At 40.3% G+C, this 21272-nt stretch overlaps 2 protein-coding genes across 2 annotated transcripts; one reads left to right on the forward strand and one right to left on the reverse strand.

Annotated features, from left to right (window-relative positions):
• Positions 1-9551: 9551 nt before the first annotated feature.
• On the reverse strand, positions 9552-15787 carry LOC110738987 (isocitrate dehydrogenase [NADP]). Its single transcript, XM_021919427.1, has 15 exons — positions 15622-15787; positions 13965-14008; positions 13747-13856; positions 13534-13571; positions 13338-13415; positions 13067-13222; positions 12744-12835; positions 12537-12640; positions 12373-12441; positions 12181-12296; positions 11976-12010; positions 11474-11616; positions 11257-11379; positions 11082-11175; positions 9552-9863 (listed from the first exon to the last, which is right to left on the reverse strand). Exons 1-14 carry the CDS (start codon positions 15671-15673, stop codon positions 11100-11102), a joined length of 1236 nt encoding a protein of 411 aa, XP_021775119.1. The 5' UTR covers positions 15674-15787; the 3' UTR covers positions 9552-9863; positions 11082-11099.
• A 621-nt stretch (positions 15788-16408) lies between these two features.
• LOC110739035 lies at positions 16409-17992 on the forward strand. The gene has a single exon (XM_021919489.1). The coding sequence runs from the start codon at positions 16409-16411 to the stop codon at positions 17990-17992; it is 1584 nt and encodes a 527-aa protein (XP_021775181.1).
• Positions 17993-21272: the final 3280 nt, after the last annotated feature.

Raw genomic sequence — 21272 nt, forward strand, 5'->3', positions numbered from 1 at the left:
GGTTAACACATAGCCATTACACAAATCTTTTGCCCCAATAGGGAGAGTGAGTGCAACTTTGGAATAAATAACCTACGTGAGAACTTCAGCCGATGACCGACTGATGCCTCAGGGCATCCGGTATTCGGTAACTTAATCGTTCTTCATAGATTATTCTGGTCAGACGGCTATGAATTGACCAATTTGGTCGTTCAATTTTCACCATCTACATTTGTACATAGAACCGACGAATAGTCCGTTCTCTGCGACGATTGCACCTGGAGGGGTGTCGCCGGATGCCTTTGTCCATGTTGGGACAGGCGGTTTTATAAAATAAGCAACCATCCGGCCATATTGGCCTTTGGTCTTGTTTGAGACCGGTTGTATAGCCACTGAGCGTTTTTGTGCTTAGTTTTTAATCGGACCATTGGCCGAGCGTTATTACAACATTGGATTTACACTAAATATCGAACTTAGTTGGATGAGCGAATAGTCCGTCTGAGTACTACCCAGGCGGACAAGCAATTATAAAATTACACTATCAAACGTAATTAATTAAATAAAGAGTTTGTCTGAGTTTTACCCGGGCAGACAAGCAGTTATAATATTCAACCAAACTAAGTATCAAACTTAGTAAGTTAAACACAGGGTCCGTCTGGGTATTGTCCAGGCGGACGAACAATAAAAATGGCAAAATAAATCTGCAAACAAAGCCTAAACTTTCATTAATTGACTTACTGTTTACAAAAATTATACATTCACAGAAGTAATACTTTTTTAGATTGTCTACATTCCAAGTTCTAGGCAGCCGGCGACCGTCCGGGGTTTCCAGACGGTAGGTGCCGTTCCTGACTTCTTCATAAATCCGGTAGGGGCCTTCCCAATTAGGGGTTAGCTTCCCAGCCTCATTGGCCCTACCGGTTGCCTTTATTTTTCGTAACACAAAGTCATCCACTTTCAGGGGACGCTTGTGCACTTTCTTGTTATAAGCTCTGGTCATTCTCAGACGGTATATCTCATGGCGCAGGGCAGCGTTGCCCCTGCGTTTCGGGAGGGAGTCCAATGCCCGCCGCATGGCCTCCCAATTTGCCTCTTCACCATAGAGCATAACTTTTAGAGTCGGCTCATAGTGCTCAATGGGCAAGACGGCTTCAGCACCGTATACCATAAGAAATGGGGTTTCTCCGGTTGCCCCTTTAGCAGTAGTCTGGATGGCCCACAGGACATGAATTAATTCTTCTGCCCATAAACCACCGGCTCTTTCAATTTTCTTTTTTATGCCGTCTGAGATGAGTTTGTTGAAGGCTTCAACTTGGCCGTTTGCTTGGGGTCGGCCGACTGATGCAAAACAATGTGAGATACCCTGATCTCCCAACCAAGTCTTGAGCTGGGGGGTCTCAAACTGAGGGCCATTATCAAACACCATAGACATAGGTACCCCAAACCGGGTGATGATGTTCTTCTAGATGAAGGAGATGACATCCTTTGTCTTGATGTTCTTAACCGGCTCAGCTTCTACCCATTTGGTGAAATAATCCACAGCCACCAAAATGTAGCACTTTCCGCCTGGAGCAGGCGTATAAGGACCCAAGATATCCATGCCCCATTTGGCGAATGGGACTGGGCTGTGGATTGCCGTCAGATCAGTAGCCAGGTGGCGAATCAGTGGGCCAAACCTTTGGCACTTGTCGCATCTTTTGACTAACTCTTTGGCGTCTGCTTCAAGAGTAGGCCAGAAGTAATGCCGCCTGGCTCTGACGGCTAAGGACCTACTGCCTATATGAGAGGCGCAGTACCTAGCATGCAATTCTTCAAGAATTTCTTTCCCCTTCTCTGGGGTAACACACTTCAATAAAGGTTTGAATAAACCCGCCTTGAAGATTTCTCCATTTCTCAACTCGAAGTTTGTTGCTCGCTTTTTCATGACGGCTGCCTCCTGTGATGAATCAGGAAGCTTGCCATCTGCTAAATATGCCCGGATGCCATCCATCCAGGTAGAGCTTTGGTCTAAGATTCCAATGGGCTCTTCATGTATGCTTCTCTTTTCAAAAACTTCCCAAAATACCGATCGAGGAGTATCACAGCAGGCGGAAGAAGCCAATTTAGACAACGCATCCGCCTGGTTCTTATCTGACCTAGGCACTTGATTCAGAAGGAATTCCTCAAGTGCCCCAGTCTCTTCTTTGACTGCCTAAAGATATTTGATCATAGCCGGATGAGTTGCCTCATATGTTCCCTCATACTGGCTGACGACTAACTGTGAATCAGAATAGGCGTCAATTTTAGTTGCCCCTGCTGCCTTACACATGTGGATTCCGGCTAGCAGGGCTTCATATTCCGCCTCGTTATTGGAGGCTTGAAACTTAAACCGCAGTGCATATTCAAATTTGTCCCCCTCAGGGGACTCATATATAATTCCTGCACCGCAGCCGTTCTTCTTTGAGCTTCCGTCTACATACACTTTTCATACCTGGTCAATATTATCCGGTTGCACCGGTCGTGTCATTTCAACAATGAAGTCGGCAAACGCCTGACCTTTCACTGCCTTTCTAGGTTCAAAAGTGATTTCAAGACTTTGCATTTCAATAGCCCATTTCAACATTCTGCCGGATGACTCCAAAGTAGACATTGGCCGCTTGAGGGGCTGGTCGGTGTAGATTACCACCGGATGAGCCATGAAATACGGTTTCAATTTCTTGAAAGCCATATACAGGGCAAGGCCAAATTTTTCTACCATGGGGTACTGGAGCTCAGCATTTTTTAAAACATGGCTAATGAAATAGACCGGAAGCTGAACACCGTCTCTCTCAGCAAAGAGAACGGCACTGAGGGCATGATCTGAGACGGCTAGGTACATGTATAACACCTCTCTAGGCAGTGGACTAACAAGCCTTGGCAAAGAGTGGAGGTGTTCTTTCAGCCGTTGAAAGGCCGCCTCAGCCTCATCCCCCCATTCAAATCTGGCCTTCTTCCTGATTGCTTGGAAGAAGTAAAGACATCTGTCACCTGAAGGCTGAGGAATCTCCCCAAGGCTGCCAGGCAACCGGTTAGTCTTTGTGCTTCCTTGACAGTGCGAGGTGACTTCATGTCAATCACCGCCTGTATCTTCTCAGGGTTGGCCTCTATCCCCCTTTGATCAATCAGGAATCCGAGAAACTTCCCAGACTCAACACCAAAGACGCATTTCTTAGGATTTAACATAACCTTATGCCGCCTAAGTGTGGTGAAGATTTCTCGGAGATCAGCAAGGTGATCCGCCTGCTGTTTGGATTTGACTATCATGTCATCAATGTATGCCTCTACATTCCTCCCAATTTGATTAATAAAGATCGTATTAATCTTCCGTCGGAACGTAGCCGACACATTTTTCAAACCAAACGGCATCACCGTGTAACAGAATAGCCCCTGATCAGTGACGAAGGCCGTCTTTTCTTGATCTTTCTTCCAAAGGGGTATCTGATGGAAGCCGGAGTAGGCATCCATAAAACTCATCAAGGCATGCCCGGCTGTCGAATCGACCAGACTGTCGATCTTAGGAAGCGGATAACTGTCCTTGGGACATGCCTTGTTGAGATCTGTGTAATCAACACACATCCGCCAGGTACCATTCGGCTTCTTTACAAGCACAACATTCGCCACCCAGTCGGGGAAATTACATGGCCGAATGAACCCAGCATACAACAGCTTTTTTACTTCGGCAGTTGCCGCCTGACTTCTTTCCTCGCCGTGATTTCTTTTCTTTTTCCGGATGGGCTTCTTTTTAGGATCCACGACGAGTTTGTAGACAGCAAGATCCGGGCTGACGCCTGGCATCTCTTCCACTTCAAAGGCAAAAATGTCTTTGAATTCTTGCAGCAGAAGGTGCAAGTCTGCACCTAACTTAGCAAAGGCAACCGTCCCAACCTTCACGGTACGCTCCAGACGGCTGTCATCCAGAGGTATGTTAATATGCTCACCAGCCGGTTGGGGACGGAGCTCATCTGACCGTTCACCGGTCAGTGATTGCTATTTTTTCTCCTTCTTCACCTCCACCAGCATAGGTGCCTTTATTTTCTTTCTGGCTGCTGGTGGGGCTGGTACTGGATCGGCCTTCTTGACATTGTCAAGGTCTATTGGCTCCTGGCCGCCCTGGGCCACGGTATCTCTGACGGCTGAGAGATAGCACTCATGGGCCGTCTTCTGATCCCCATTCAAGGAACCAACAGAGCCATCATCCCTCTAATACTTGATGAGCATGAGGGAAGGGATGATTACAGCCTTGGATTCGTTGAGGGTTGGCCGGCCCAAGATAATGTTGTAGGCGGTCAGCTCCTCAATGACCAAAAACTTGACGACCAGATGTCGCCCTTTTCCTTTCTCACCCAGCCGGATGGGTAGATCGACTCTTCCGACTAGGTAAACCATCCCCCCCCAAAAAGCCAACTAGGGGGTGGGTGACCAGATGCAAGCTGTTGTCATTTTATTTCAGCTTCTGCAAGCACCGGAGGCTGATGATGTCTAATGAACTGCCGGTATCAATAAGGATCCGTCCAACCAACTGGTTGGCAACCTTACATTCAATGACGACTGGGTTATCATGTGGGCGGCGAACACTGCCCCTATCCTTCTCAGTGATCAGAACATCCGGGAAGGAAGAGCCTGCAGATGCCTGCCCATCATCATCTTTGTCCATCTTTCGAAGATGGCTCTTGGTGCCCCGGATGGTAGGGCCACCACATGAAAACCCGCCTGCTATTGTGTAGACCGGCTCCTTGTCGGTATCCGAGCTACTAGCAGGCTGGGGGTAGTCTTAGAGGACTGACCCTTATTTTTCTTCTTTACCCTGGTTGGGGACTTAGAAATATAGGACTTCAGCATTCCCTTGTCAGCCAGACGGTCCAACGCCCGTTGAAGGCTGAAGTAGTCGTTGGTGTCATGGCCAACTTCCTCATGGTATTGGCAAAATTTATTTTTGTTCCTTGATTGAATGGAACTTTTCATTGGATTCGGCTTCTCTAGAGACAGCCGGTCCTTAATCTCCATGAGGATGGAGTTGCAGTCCTTGTTAAACTCGTACTTTGGGACGTACGGTTTAAATTCTTTCTTCTTCTTCTGGGACGGCTGGTCAGAATCACTAACCGCCCAGATTTCTTTTCTCTTCTTGCTCTCTTCTTTATTTTTGGCCGGTTGAGCAGGCCGGCTGTCTTTCTGCTTGTCGGACTTATTAGAGTCCGACTGGCTTCCTGGCGAGCAGAGGTCAGTAGCTTGAATATAGCTTTCCGCCTCCCTCAGGGCCGCCTGTAGGGTGAAAGCCCCTTTTCTGACTAGGTCGAACTTAAATGTCGACCCGTCTCTCAGACCCTTGAAAAAGTCTGTAAAAGCTACCTCATCAGACAGTCCCTGAATATGAATTCTGATCAGATTGAACCGCCTGACATATGAGCGCAGCCCTTCTCTCTCTCCCTGCTTAACAGTGCTCAAGTCAAGGCTTGTTTTCTTAGTAGGGATGTTCATTGAGAAGTTGGAAGCAAACAGGAAGGCGAGCTTCCTAAAACTATCGATGGACTCGACTAGCAGATTACCAAACCATTGTTGGGCAATACCCTTCAATGTAGCCGGGAAAACCCGACACCAAGTGTCATCATCCAACCCCTGCAGATACATGAGGTTGGTGTAAGCCATGAGGTGGTCTTCCGGATTGGTGGTACCATCATAGGTACCAACCAATACATTCTTAACCTTGGCCGGCTGGGCCGCCTCGGTTATCTCCTGGGTGAACGCAGAAGGTTGTTCACCCAGGCCCAACAGACGGAGCTGCCAGTCTAATGGCTGGACATTTTGATATGCCGCCTGACCTCCAAAGAGAGCCGGCTGCATGAAGTGAGGGGGATATTGTCCGTAAACCTGAGTAGGCACGTATGGTACAGCTCCAATCATATGAGGGCCAGAATGGACGGTATTACCGCCTGTCTGGCTCTCATGCAGGGAGGATGCATTCCCTGCAGAAATGTTGTTGAAGCTGTCTGGAAAGTTCGACGTTGAAGCCGACTCAGACAGCGATTGGTTTCTCTTCCGGTTGATGATCTCCTGGGCATCGAAAATTGATTTTTTGCTTCCCACCGGCTGCTGAGTCTGGCGGGTGTTGTTGTTGTTCCTCTTAGGAAGGAGAATTGTTGACCAATCAATGGTCCCGGCTGCCTTCTCCTTTGGATGAGGAGTGGGTTGCCGTTCTCTGACCGACTTCCCCTTCTCCGGAGGAGTCTTCTTCGCCGACTGACCTTTACTTGGGCCAACCCGGCTTTGGGTGATCAGCTCTTTAATTTCACCCTTGAAACTTGTCATGAATCTCATGAGTTCGTCTCGGGTGACAGGGGCTGATCCAGCGGCCATTTGGGTTTCCCCTTCCGGCTACCTAGAGGGTCGGCTTGTACCCGCCTGGTAGGCTTCCCGCTCCAGAGTGTCTCTGGGCCGGATGCGCTTAGTTCTGAGAGAGCCGTCATCGGCTGTAAAGGTTTCGACAAGAGGATCTTCATCCCATCTTCATCCTCATGGTCTGTAAAGACATCTGGGTCATCGCCCAGACGGTTAGGGGGTGGCACAGACTCTTGAACCATCTTCGAGGTACTCTCCCCACAGACGGCGCCAAATGTTTTGGGTGTTTTTGTCCCTTGGGAGACTTACGTCACGAAGTCTGATCCGACTGAGTTGTACCTGCAAAATAATGGAGACTCCGGGTGGTTGGAGCTCCGCCTCCGACGGTCAAGTTAGTACCTTGAAAAGGAATAAAGAGAACGAAAATTTAGGTGGGTATCTGCTCGGATTCCAAGCTCAAGTCTTTTTCTGATGTGAGAGAATGCAGGTGTAATAAATGATTGAATGTGTCCCCAAAGTAGGGAAATATCTCCCTATTTATAGGGTCCTTGAAAAACGTGCCCCTATCTAGGTCATTTGACCTAAATTTCAGTGGTCTGTGCCGTAAAACGGCGCTTCTAGGGATTTGGGCCCTTGAAGGCCGCCATTTCAGAGTCATATCTGGGGGCGCCAAGTGTCAAGAGGAGGTTGAGCCACATGGGCCCTCTTGAGCTTGACACGTGGCTTCCCCTCATTGATCCATGTGTCTAGGGTATTTTTACCCTAAACAATAGAGAAAATCAGCCAAAAAGATAAAAAATCAAAATAGAGTTCTGACGCGTAAAACCAGGTTAGTGCCAGACGCTGACATTAGCGCCAGGTGCCAAGCTTAGCGTTAGGCGCTAATGCTGGCGTTTGGCGCTGACTAAGTTTTTGATGTGTTTTCTTAAATCAGATAGAAATTGCCCTACAGGAGGATAAAATCGTATTTTCCTCAAAAACGTTCTTTTATTCTGATTAAAACTCTAAAAAGTCAACAAAAGTCAATTTATCAATGCTAATTAAATTAGGAATGAAAAGAACCTTCTAGAAGACTAAAACCATTCCTAATTGCATTAGGAATGATAAATCTATATTAGGCCCTCCTCTAGATCATTGGGCCGCATATAAGGCTCAAACCAGGCCCAGTTTAGTAATTTGGTCATAACTTCCTCAATATTCATCGGAATTGGGCTTATAATATATCGTTGGAAAGCTATTTTCAAGCCCTATCCAACTACACTACTATTAGACCCATATCATGGACCAACCAAACTGGATTTGCTGTTTTCTTTAAAATAGGTTTTCAAAAACAGAGAGAAGAGAAAAGAAATTAAAACTATTTGCAACACTAAACTTTCCACACTTTCACTTCATTCGATTATGATTCGACGTGAAAGGTACTCATCACTGGATTTGGTTTTGGGGAGACACAAATGGGTGTCTACAGGTAGGCTAGTAGCTGGTCCGGCATCGGCGTTGAGTTGGTTGATGTGAGAGAGGGAACTAGGGTTGTGCACGTGTGCCGTCGTGAGACTTGTGATGTTTAAGGTTCGTTTGGTTGTTCGCTTCATTCAATTGTTTTCCTTTTAATCTCTTTTTTTTATCAAACTTAATTTTTTTTAATTTTTCTCACTGCTGAGTCACGTGACTCACCCATGCACCATTGTAGGTCCACCATTTAGTGTATATGTGTGACGTGCTTGAAGCGAATTGATTTGGATTTACAATCACTTGTCTCATAAAAAATAAAATTTATACTGTACCATTTGTCATTGCACATGTGCAAGTTAGTTATCTCGTCAAAAAAAAAAAGTGCAAGTTAATCTGATTTAGAAAACACTTCAACATTGAAGATATAGAAACATTGAGTGAATTTGATGCTAAAATCATCATTTAAAAAGGATTTTTTATTAGGAAATTTTGATTTTTACCACCTTCAAATAACCACTTAATTGAATTTACCACCTCCAATAAAAAAAAAAAATTTACTTTACCACCACCAAAATTTCCAAAAATTCGATTTTACCACCAACTACCGGATTCCGTCCATGAATCCGTTAGTATGGCCCACACTTTTGACGCTTCTTCTTCATCTTCCCCGATCTTCCATGTCAACCAACCAGCAACGACACCAACTACCTCGGTTGGTCGGAATTTCGTGTGGGTTTCGCGTCTGGGTGGTGGTGGTTTCGGGTCGCGATGGTTTTGCGTCTGTGTGGCATGGTTTCTGTTCTGAGGTTAGATTGGTTTTGGGGTTAGGTTGAATGGGGTGGGTTGCGGTGGTTTCGCGTCTGGATGGTGGTGGTTTTGGGTCGCGGTGGTTTCGCGTCTGCATAGTGGTGGTTTCTGGTCTGGGTTTGGATGGTGGTGGGGTTGGTCGTAGCTATTAGGTGGTGGCTAGGGTTTTGAGGTCGGAAATTAGTGGAAAGGGGTAGAAATCGGTGCGGCTGTGGTGTGCGGTGCGGTGGTAGCGGTTAGGTGGTGGGGTTGGTCGTAGCTATTAGGTGGTGGCTAGGGTTTTGAGATCGGAAATTGATGGAAAGGGGGTCGAAATCGGCGCGGCTGTGGTGTGCGGTGCGGTGCGGTGGTTGCGGTTAGATGGTGGCTAGGGTTTTGAGGTCGAAATCGGTGCGGTGGCTGTGGGTCCCGACGGTGGCTAGTTGCGGTTAGGTGGTGGGGGCTGGTCATAACGATTAGATGGTGGGGCTGGTCGTAGCCGGTCCGGCGGTGGGGGTCCCGACGGTGGCAGCAACCACCGGTTGCTTGATGGGGATTTTTTAATTTTTTTTTTGGTTTTTTTAAAAATATTTTTAAAACTTACCCAATAATATGGGGGCACGTGTGCAAGGTAGGCCCCACTAATGGATTTTTGGACAGAATCCATTAGTTGGAGGTGATAGGTAGTAAAACTAATGTTTACTTTTTTTATGAGGTGGTAAAGTAAATGATTTTTTTTTTTTAGAGGTGGTAAATTTGACAAAGTCGTTATTTAAAGGTGGTAAAAATCAAAATTTCCTTCAACACGGTGTTCTAATTTATTCAAGGAAAAGAAATTAAGAAATTTACTACTCCGTACAAATAAAAAGGTTGATATCTATATGAATCGGAGTTGCATAGTCTGCTACTCTGCCGCTCAATTTCCTTCACGAAAAATATGATGAATAACACGTCCTCCAAAAGACGAAGGATTTGAGAAACAATAGACACAATAACCGGTGAACAAATAGAAAAGTAAACAAATACAAAGATTGAAATACCAATCAAAAATTTCAGCAAGCATATAAGTGCATTGAGTTGTAAAGGACAAAACACATTCGTTTATAATTCAATGAAGATCAAAGATTATTCTGAAGAAGAAAAGAGGACTGCCAAACTAAAGCCAAGTGAGGTTAAAATAAATAAGTCTAAAAAGCCTCAAGAGATCAAAGCTTGTATGTAGAGTTTCTTTCTCACTTGCTTGTTACCAATCCATAAGAATCGCGGATCTAGAAGGAATGTAGGACGAACCATATCTGCATATAATGACATTCAAGAATTGGTATCAATAATAAACATGTAAATGCAAGTAATTTAAGCAATTCAATTCATCTTAAATGTAAAGAAAAACCAAAGAAATTGACCAACTTCAAATTACAAGACAGCAAATAAGATAAGGGCATATGTTTTATCATTTATCACTCTTCACTGTTTAATACTTGTATCTATTACAAAGTACTACTACTACCAAATAACATTTGGACAAATGTGAAAAATGGGTTTTTACTGAATAATAAATGAGCAACCAAGTAGCTTTCCAGCATGAAGTTATATACTACATTGGGCCAGGTTACTAGATTGGTCTTACATATAGGTAAGATGTGTAAGATGCAGCAACTAAAGTTATCAACTTACTAAAAAAGTAGTTAAGATCCTGCACATAAGCAAGCAAGCCATTAATCCCAAACATTGAAATACCAATCAAAAATCTCAATTTTATCAGATATTCATGTCGATCAGAAATAGTGATTGACAACTTTCACACGTGAATTAAGGAATTAACCCACCCATTAAGCCAAAGTGCGTAAATTTCATTTCCCAGTTCCATATGCACAACTGTTATCTGTTGGTCAGAAACCTCATGATTAATTACTTCTTTATTCATAAATATAAGGGACTCAAAAGATGGAAATGGTAGTTAGTCCAATACTCCCTTTAAAATAAACAATTTCATTCAACCATTTACAAATCAGATTGGAAATTTATAACTGTCTGTTAAGTAGCGGCTATCAACAAGGGCCAATTATTGGAATAAATGCAGCAGTAGAAAATAAAGACTGAAACAAACCACTTGGTTGAGATTATAAAAAAAAGGAAATTTTGCATAAAACCACCTTTTAAATCTTGTTTTTTGCATTTAACCACCTTTTAAAAAAAATGTTGCAAAAAACCACCAATTTTAAAGATTTTGTTGCAACTTACCACCAATTCAATGTAAAACAATTGATAAATTTGGCTAAAAAAGTGGTAATTTGTAACAAAATCTTTAAAATTGGTGGTCTTTTGCAACATTTTTTTTTAAAAGGTGGTTATTTACAAAAAATCAAGATTTAAAAGGTGGTTTTTGGCAAAAAAACACAATTTACTAATGAAATCACATTTATATATATTTTTTCACATGTTACCTAACTGTGTGCTCCACACCAGTTAATTCTTGGTAGCGATATAACATAATATTAAATAAAAAAAGTTACCAGTAAATTTATATGAGTCTAAAGTCTTGCTTTAAGCTCTGCAGCCACAGCATCTAAGAACTCTTCTGTGTTCAGATATTGGTCCCTTGCAATCCTGCAGTCACTCAAATCAAATTAGGCAAGAATATTTCAATAGCAGCAACATAAAATAAAACGAACTAAAAGCAAGACTGACTTGGGTCCATGGGTGATAATAGCAAGATCCTTGGTCATCTTTCCAGATTCAACAGTGTCAACACAGGCTGCTTCCAATTTCTGTGTGAACTCCAAAAGTTTCTCATTGCTGTCCAACTTAGCACTGTTGGCCAAGGAACAATCACAAAAAGTTTAGTTAATTACTACATTAACCAAAACAGTAAGGTGGTCCTATGTGATAAAGATTGCCAGCATACCGATGAGCAAGTCCCCGAGTCCAAGCAAAGATCGAAGCAATGCTGTTGGTGCTGGTTTCACCACCCTTCTGGTGAACTCTGAAATGGCGTGTCACTGTCCCATGAGCAGCTTCAGCTTCAATAGTCTTTCCATCAGGGCATATCTGAAGAGAATCCACAATGTTAGCATACCATAAACAATTTTTTTTTGGTCTTCACCTCCCCTCTACAGATGTGTGTTTGTGTGTGTGTGTGTGTGTGTGTGTGTCTAGTGTGTATATGTGACTTAGAGTCATCTACTGATATGCCCAAGTAAAGGATCATCCATGAACTACTGGAAGTGCTACCTGCGTGACTAAGCAAATGAGGCAGATGCAGCCATGCACAACACATAGCAGGCATGCTCAATGGAGTACTTATGTGCATACTTTTCATGTTTTGTCTTAACAGAGGTAATTCATAATTTTATTGTTACATAATGCCACTAAAAAATAAAAAATTATATTGAAGACAGGATACATACCAATACAGAAGTCATCAATCCCAAAGATCCGAACCCTAAAACAATTGAAAAGAAACAACTGATTCAAAATTTAGTAAACCAGTAAAAAGTCCTCAAAACAAACAGAGGTAAGCAGTCGTACTGTACTAAAGTGAATATATTTCCAAACATGTTTCATGTATTAACGTCAAAAATTGACAGCAAAATACAAATGTACATTACAAACCTTGGGCAAGGAAATCACTCTGTACATCCCCATCGTAGTTTTTGCATGCCCATACGTAACCTCCATCACTCTTGAGAGCATAAGCAACCATATCATCAATGAGACGGTGCTCATACCTAGCAAATCAGTCAAACATTAATTTATTGCAATGCTACAGCTTATGTAATGATAAAAGCCAAATCAAGCATGCACCATATTCCAGCTTCCTCAAACTTTGTCTTCCACTTGCTTTCATAAACTTCTTGAAATATGTCCTTGAATCTTTGCAAACAAACAATATAAAAATATGAGCTACGTTTGTAATAAGATAGGTTTAAATAAAAATTAACCTTCAGAGAAGTAAAGGAGCTTCCTACCTCCCATCATATTTCTTAAGAATGGTGTTCTTTGTGCTAAGATAGAGTGGCCACTTTTTCTCATAGGCCATGTTCATTGAAGCCTCTGCAAATGAAGAAATGGACTGCATTGCAACATAAACAAGTGGAATCCGAAAAAGGTTATTAATTAATTAAGTAAATGTAACAAAGCCTAGGACATTCAAGAAGAAGTTGTAGCAGTCGAACCTCATCGGTATTATACATGGCCAAAGCTACTCCTCCATCACCAGTAAACTTGTAAACCTCCATTTCTGTTTTCTCATCTTTTCCTTCGGGTACTGTACAAGTGTACAGAAACTGTATTTAGTATATATGCTAGTAAATGCGACTTTCACCGTTTAGATTTTAAGTAATGAATTCAGGCATTCCACAGAATCTTCTGTGTTTTGGCGTGTGAGGCAGTCTGCATCAATACATTATCTTGTGTCCAAGAATTGAATACTACAACCTTAATATCCAGGATCAAGAATTGCGGGAAAACTAGAAAACAATAAACAAGGAATACCTACCAAATACTAGCTTGAGTGTCCCAGCTCCCTTAATGACAGCATCAGTAGCTTTGTACTGATCTCCAAATGCATGTCTTCCTATGCAAATAGGCTTAGTCCAGCCTGGAACAAGCCTAGGAACATTTTTACAAAGAATGGGTTCTCTAAAGACAGTACCTGCAACAACAACAAGAACAGTAAAAATTATGACAATAACTAACCAAAGTTACTGCTAAAAAGCATTAGAAAGACAATCTCTTGAATTCAGGTGTTCAAACGCATATAAACTGACCATTCAGAATGTTCCTAATTGTCCCATTTGGGCTTTTCCACATTTGCTTTAACTTAAATTCTGTCATACGGGCTTCATCTGTTGAGAAAAATAAATAAATAAATAAATAATAGCCAATGTTATCAACTAATGTTATAAGGGGAGGTGTGCGGTTTATATAAAGAACAAATATATATATATAATGAGCACCACAGACCTGGAGTAATAGTTGCACATTTGATTGCCACATTGTACCTGAAATAGCAACATAATAATTCTTTAATCCTCACTTACAAAAAGATTGAAGAAGCTAGTAAGAATGATGTTCGGCTTCCATCTCTCATCTTACTTTCTGTCAACTTATCAATCAACCATAGAAACAACAAAAGCTAATATAGTAATACTTGATAGCAAGTCAACGAAAACTTACTTTAGGGTTGCTTCAGCACTTTCAATAGTAACTTTGTCATCAGTGGCATCACGGTGGGGAAGACCAAGATCAAAGTATTTAATGTCCAATTCCAAAAATGGAGAAATCAGCTGAAATAATAATTGACAGCACAGAAAAAAAAAGGTGAGCATAACACATTTCTGCAACAACAAAACAAATACAGAATTACAGAAAAGTGGTGTATAACATTGAAAGACCTTGTCTTTTATCATCTGCCAGATCACACGAGTCATTTCATCACCTGCAAATCAAAATAAAAATAAAAAAATAAAAAAAAAAAAAAAAATTAAGTAAACTGCCTTCAACAAGCCATTGGTCTCCACAGATTCCAACAAAACAAGATAAAAAGTTACATGAACAGCATATTAAGCCAAAAAGATAAAGGGCTTGATTTCTTAAAACTCATATAATATCAGTTTTAGCTTTGTTTCTATTGAACTACTTTATTCATTCCTAGGACATGTAATATCACACAACCAGGTCCAATACAAGAAATATGTACATAATGATCATAAAAAGCCTTCATTCTAGTTTAATCAGAATCACAGCACTATCATCCTTGGAGAAATCAATCCTAGAATTCAATCTAGCAGAAATAATAGAACATAGCAGCAAAAGCACAGCACTATCATCATTTGAGAAGTCATTGGTTCATATTAAAGTTCTAATAGGGCTGCATCACTTTTTTATGACATCTCTTTCATAACTTGTTTTCCTTTCAATTTGTCCCTTAACTTGTAATAAATTCATACTCCCTCTGTTTTTATTTAATTTACTCGTGTCTAAATTTCCACTTCCATATAGATTTAAAAGAGAGATAAGGTAATTGGTGATAGTAAATTGAGAGAGTAAAGAAGTGAGTCAACAATTTACAAATATCCCATGAAAAAAAAAGGGAGTGAATACATCTTCAATCCTTGTCCTTACTCTGCAACAACACATCAACAAGATAATAACATTCTTCATCCTGGTTTTATGTTTTTCTTGGTGAAACTGTCAATATCATAGAGTACAACATAGATCCTACTCATCCCAAAAATTGAAATCTACTACTATACTAATGTACATAAATCCATTTGACTCAATTACTTCCAAAATCATTATACAACCCAAATATCACCCAAATAACTCATCATCCGACTGCGATCCAACCCAAATCTGACCAAGACATAATGCCATCTCCAGTGCTAAATTTACAACTCTACAACAACAACAACACTGACGATTTCACCCAGAAAATATTAATTCACAGGTGAAATGCTCAAGATCACAACAAGACTAGTTAAAAATACTACTACACATAAAATAATTACAAAACCATCCACCAAACGTCAGCAACATTCCTCGTATCCAACAAGGCAACAACCTAAGAGGTTTATACCGATATACAGAGCATAAACATACTCCGTATTAAAATAAATATTTACTTCCTCCATTTCTTTTACGTGCAACACTTTAAATTATGCACTATTCACATCACCAACTTCGAAATTTTTGATGATTTATAGTTTATAAGAAGAATTACACGGATCTTGTCTGATTTACCTCGATTTATACTTTCAATTCACATATATTAATAATTAATTATATAAACGATTGAAATGATGCATCAACACACGCTGATTATTTACAATCAGCGAATAGTCGAGTATACTTGTATACATACTACGTATAATTTTTACACCAAAACATCTAAACCGATCATAAAAATAAAAAAACACGATCATCCTCATCAATTATTCAAATAGATCTACATCAAATATTCAAATCCATAAAAACGAAAAATAAATGATTTCCGATCGAATTGAAACATAATCATTGTTATAGATGAACAAAAAAAAAACAAAAAATTACCATCCATTTCAACAATGGGGTTGGCAACCTGGATCTTGTCGAAGCTAGCCATGGCGGAAGGAGAGAGAAAATGTTGGGGTAGATGAGAGATGAGAGTGAGTGTATTACAGCAACAATCCGCCGCTTTAAGAATTGAGGAGAGTGAAAATGTTAGGAGTCTAAATGAGGTTTATAATTTATACTACCTCCGTTTATTTTTATGTGCAACTTTGAGTGATAATACGGTTCACGAGGCAAAAGATTGAAGAGTAAAGATTAGGAGAAGTTAGTGGGTTTAATTAAAAAGCAAGGAGAGAGAAAGTGTGGACCACACTTTTTGTTTGTGGTGGGAAAGTTTGGCAGAAAAAACCAAAGCATAATTTCCCACCCAAAACCCACCGAAAATTTGGGGTGAAATTTTACTTTCCCCCTCCTTTTTTAAAAATTTCATACCAAAGTCAAATTTTCCCAAAAAATTTAGGAGGCTATAAATACAGCCATGCCCCCATTTAATGTCACCATTCATTCAAGCATTTAAGGAGGGAATAAATCATCCTCCATTGTCAGGCATTAATTACAATCAACATTGTTTAAAGGTGGGTGAAACATTCCACCAAAAACACAGTTTCATCCACAAAAGCTTATCAAATCCTAGGTTAGAATAATTACACACTAACTACTCCTTAAAACTTTACAAAAAACAGGGGTGCTCTGCTGTCCTTCATGCACAGGTGGGTGTAGTCTTCATCTTCAACCCACACAACTCAGCAGGGCCCTGACTTCATCCTCCCTGTGCTGGAAAAGAGGAATGGCAGAAATTGATGACTCTGTTTTTTTTTATATTGAACACATTCTCAATGAAGAAGAGCTAGCAGAGCTGTGGTTCGAGGAAGAAGAAGAAATGCAGGATGCAGGAATATGGGAGTACAACTCAGAAGATGAAATGCAGGATGGCAACCAAGAAGAACAGCAACAGCAGCCACAGACAGAAACTAATGTTCTCAACACACAAATGCAACAGCAAGGTCATGAAGGGACTGGTCTTGTATGCAGAAAACAATTAACTTTGCAGCAAAGAAGAAAGATTGTTGATGCAATTTTGCTGAAAATGAGCAATGGGACTTTACCAAGGGGTCACATGAAGCAATTAGCATCTGAATTTAATGTCCACAAATCAACAATCACAAGAATCTTTTCAGACATAAAAAAACAGCTGGCAACAGGGGACTTGATTGATGTCAGGACCAAAAAATTTGGCAAAACAGGGAGAAAGCCAATGGAGATTTCTGATGAAACTCTCCAGTCAGTCCCATTACATTTAAGGCAGACAGAAAGAAGTTATGCAGGAGCATTGAAGATCAGTCTAACTACAGTTCACAATTTGAAGAAAAGAGGCAGGCTAAGAACACACACATGCTGCAACAAACCATTGCTCACATCAGACCACAAGGTTGCCAGACTAAGATGGATTTTGTCACATATAAATCCAATTACAGGGAATGAGGACCCCACATTTGTTGACATGAGGAATGTCATACACTGTGATGAAAAGTGGTTCTACTTGAACCCTGACAAAAGGAGGTTCTACCTACTGCCATGTGAGGAGGATCCCTATATGGCAGTTCAGTCAAGAAGATTCAAACTAAAGGCAATGTTCATGGCAATCATAGGGAAGCCATTATATGGCATAAATGGGGAACTTTTACATGATGGAAAGTATGGCATCTTTCCATTCACTGTCCAGCAAGTAGCACAGAAAGCAAGCAAGAAAAGACCAAGAGGGACCATGGAAACCAAGGCACTCCAGAACATAAACAGAGAAGTAATCAGAGAGATGCTGCTAACAAAGGTTATTCCAGCAATCATATCAAAGTGGCCTGAAGGTCTGCCCAAGGATGTGGTCATCCAATGGGACAATGCAAGGCCACACCAAGTTCCTACAGATGATGAGTTTGTGGCAGCAACAACAGCTAATGGCTTTAACATTCAATTTGTTTTTCAGCCAGCACAGTCTCCTGATTTGAATGTCCTTGACTTAGGGCTATTTAGGTCTATACAATCATTGCAATATCAGTCTTTTCCTAGGGACTTAGAGGAGCTAATTCAAAAGGTCAAACAGTCTTATGACACTTTCAACCCTCATGTAAACAAGTACATCTGGGTTACATTGCAAAAGTGTATGATTAAGATACTCAAGGCAGAAGGTGGTAACAAGTACAAAATACCACATATGAACAAAAAAAAGCTGGAAAACCTAGGTAGTCTTCCAGATTTGGTAGAGGTTCAGAAAGAGGATGTATTGGAGGCTGTGGAGTACCTAAACACCATGTTTAGGCCAGCAAATCAAGGCACTCAAGAAGACACAGAAGATTTGGAGGTGGATGCAGATTAGGGGAGTCTTTACAACAACCAGACAACACATGGACTGCCACACATAACCACTTATCATAGTAAGTTTTATTGGTTTTATTTTTCTCAAAAACATTTTGAGCAATCCAGTGGTTAGGTGTATTTTGTTGGTTACAATTACCCAAACAAGTCAGGCAGTCTGAAGTATAGTCATTAGATTATCATACATATGGTCTTTTGTAAAGTTTTATGTACTAGTATTTTGTACCCACATTTTTAGTTGATTATGAATGACAAAGATAAACAATTTATGTGGGCACTAAATCCATCAGAGGGTTATAATGTTGAATACTACACATATGCACAAGGGTACCTCAACAACAACAACAACTTTCATGTTGATGGAGCAAATCACCTGTGCATATTGAAATTCATTGGAGTCCCTTCATCATGTGGATATGGGTAAGCTAAATAGCATATCAAAGTAGGGGACTCTTTAATAAACAAGAAACAGAAGGCAACATCATGGGACTCCTTTTAAGGGACTGACTAGGCAACAATGAACATGCACAAGACACCAGCCTCATCATTCATCAATCAAGTCCACACAGCCAGCAATAAAGACAACATGCAACCAGATGTATCAACACACACATGCAACCAGCAATAAATCTCCCAGATGTAACATAACCAACAACCCAACATTACACAGCAAACCCTAGTATCCAGCCTACATCAACACAAACATACAAATAAACCCTAACATTTAACATAATCAACAACCCAACAATAAACAACAACGAGTCAAAGTTACCCATAACAGCAAACCCTTAGCAGCCAGAGTAGATCAACACAACCAACACCCCATCATGAAACCACAACCAGTCAAACAAGCCCGCAATAAACAGTGAAACCCTAGTTTCAGCCATAGATCAACCGGCACAAAAATTAGGACTCTTTTAAATTTTAAAAAATTTAAAAAAAATTAGGAATAGGAATCGTTACGCAAAGGTCAGTGCTCAGCCTCCTCATCAGAGGACAGCACCACGAGGTCGGACTCCGGCAAATCAGGCAACCCGAGCAAACGCCTCATCGCCACCACCGCAGCCTTCCTCTTTCGCCAAAGCTTCGGAGGAGGCCTGGAAACCTTAGATCCGCGCTTGGGGGTGGGGGAGGGCGCAACACTGACCTCAAAATCGGACTCCAGATCTACATCTTTAACCTGAAAATCAATTTTTTTTTTGGCATGGGACTCGCCTTCACCCTCCTCTTTGTTCGTCTTCTCCCCCTCGTCGATATTTTTCAGGACTTCCCCCAAAGCTTTGAAAGTCGTCGAAGAACAGCAACTAGGGCCTTCCTCAGAGTTGTAAAGGCGGCGAGGAAAATCATTGCCCCTGTTGATGTCGTTAATGAGGGACTTGATGAACCGAGCCTCACTCTGTGAATCTGTGCCAATATAGGCGTCAACAAGTGGATCTAGGTCATGTAACGGAATTGTGAAGTCTGGATGCCTCTCGAAAGGGGAGGGAAAGGGGGAAGACATAATTGTGGGACTCTGAATTCTTCAGGAAAAGGGCGAACGAAACGAAGAAGACGAAGAACAGGAACCCTAGAACACGAAGAACAGGAAAACAAAGAAACTGATCTAGGGTTCTATAGAATTCTCTAGATCAGTTTAGAAAAGGTGGTTGGGAAGATGTAGAGTTGTGTCGGTTGGGGGGTAAATTGGAGGGAGTAATTAGGTTAGGTTAATTTAGGTGTGTTAAATTAAGTTAGGGTTTTGGATAATGAGGGGTAAAAGTAAGATGATTAAATTTTTTAAGTGGGGGTAATATAGTAAATTCAAGGGTTTTTATTTACCAAAAACAGAATGAAAAAGGAAAGTTGCACATAATAGTGAACGGACTAAAATGGCAAAAGTTGCACATAAAAATAAACGGAGGTAGTATATAGCAGAGGAAAAAGCGGAGGTCGGGGGTGGTTGGATTGGCTGATTTTATTATGTACATCCAAACATTTACAGTATTTTATTTTAGGATATTTGGTGCGTTTTTGAATAAATCCACATCAACGAATGAGAGAGTTGATTACTGAGACAAGCAATTTAGACGAGTTTTTTTCGTGACAACTCGAAAGTCTTGTATAGGCTTTACATCGTTACATGCAATTTGCTGATATTTTTAAAATGGGACCTATAGGGTCATTATCATTTCTCATTTTCTCAAATGGATATTACTAATCAATCCATCTATATCTATACTTCTATAAATATAACTAAAGTAATTACTACTAATGTCATTACTTTTCACATGTCGACTTCTTATAAACAATTTTTCTGCCAAAACTAATAATGACATCATTATTTTTTTTCAACATAAATTAAAATTTAAAAATGATAAATTAATTATACATTTTCTTAACATATTTTATATTTAAATTGACTAAATATGTAACTTCCATTGGAGAAATTAAAGGAAGGTCAGATTATTTCATTTTCTTATAAACATTTTCTTTTTCTCCTACTCCATATATTTTATACAGATTATATTATTGGGGTTTCCACTCGTATCTACTAAAGTAATCATCGGAGGGACACTTGGCATGATTTTGTGAATAATTTTCCCTCCAAAATGCTCTACTTTAAAGAAAAAAAATTCTATTCAAAAAATTGTTAGTAATTCTTTTTTATTAAATTCTTTCAAAGGATAGACATTAATAAATTCAAATTTTTTTTAAAAAAAAAAATCTTACAAATGTCATTTAATTTCAATTAACTATATTTTAATTAACTATTAAGGGTCTGTTCTCATTGACTGAAATGAGCCGAACTGAACTGAATTGAACTGAAATGAGCTGAACTGAACTGAACTGAATATTTTATAAGAGAAGGAAATTAGGAGCTGAACTGAACTAAACTGAATTGAACTGAGCTGAACTGAACTGAACTGAACTGAATTTCAACGTAAGAGAGCAGGCCCTAACTATTATTATTAGTAAACCATACTTTATAAATTTGTGCATTGCACGGGACCAAACTAGTAAATTTAATATTAAAACAGATAACGGGAGTGACACGTGTCATATCCTGGTGCTGTTTTTACCTCCAAAACTCCAAAACTCCCTTTCCCTTTTCAACTTTTTCATTTTGTTAATATTTTATTCTATAATAATATAATTCCAAATCTTTTATATTATCTTTACGACAAATATTATTCTTTTTTATTTGGTATTCATAATTATTTAATATACATTTACCTAAATAATTATTTCAACTCCTTTTTATTTATCTTTCAAATGGGGTATTGTAAAAATTTTGCCAAAAA

This window comes from Chenopodium quinoa, unplaced genomic scaffold, assembly GCF_001683475.1.
Source record: "Chenopodium quinoa cultivar QQ74 unplaced genomic scaffold, ASM168347v1, whole genome shotgun sequence".
In the NCBI taxonomy this organism is placed as follows: Eukaryota; Viridiplantae; Streptophyta; class Magnoliopsida; order Caryophyllales; family Amaranthaceae; genus Chenopodium; species Chenopodium quinoa.

Coding starts and splice junctions, on each gene's coding strand:
- LOC110738987 (XM_021919427.1), bottom strand. CDS start 15,673: ATGGCTAGCTTCGACAAGATCCAGGTTGCCAACCCCATTGTTGAAATG. Junction 13,572..13,746: donor AGTGCTGAAGCAACCCTAAA/GTAAGTTTTCGT, acceptor TTGCTATTTCAG/GTACAATGTGGCAATCAAAT. Junction 13,416..13,533: donor ATGTGCAACTATTACTCCAG/GTCTGTGGTGCT, acceptor TTTTCTCAACAG/ATGAAGCCCGTATGACAGAA.
- LOC110739035 (XM_021919489.1), top strand. CDS start 16,409: ATGGCAGAAATTGATGACTCTGTTTTTTTTTATATTGAACACATTCTC.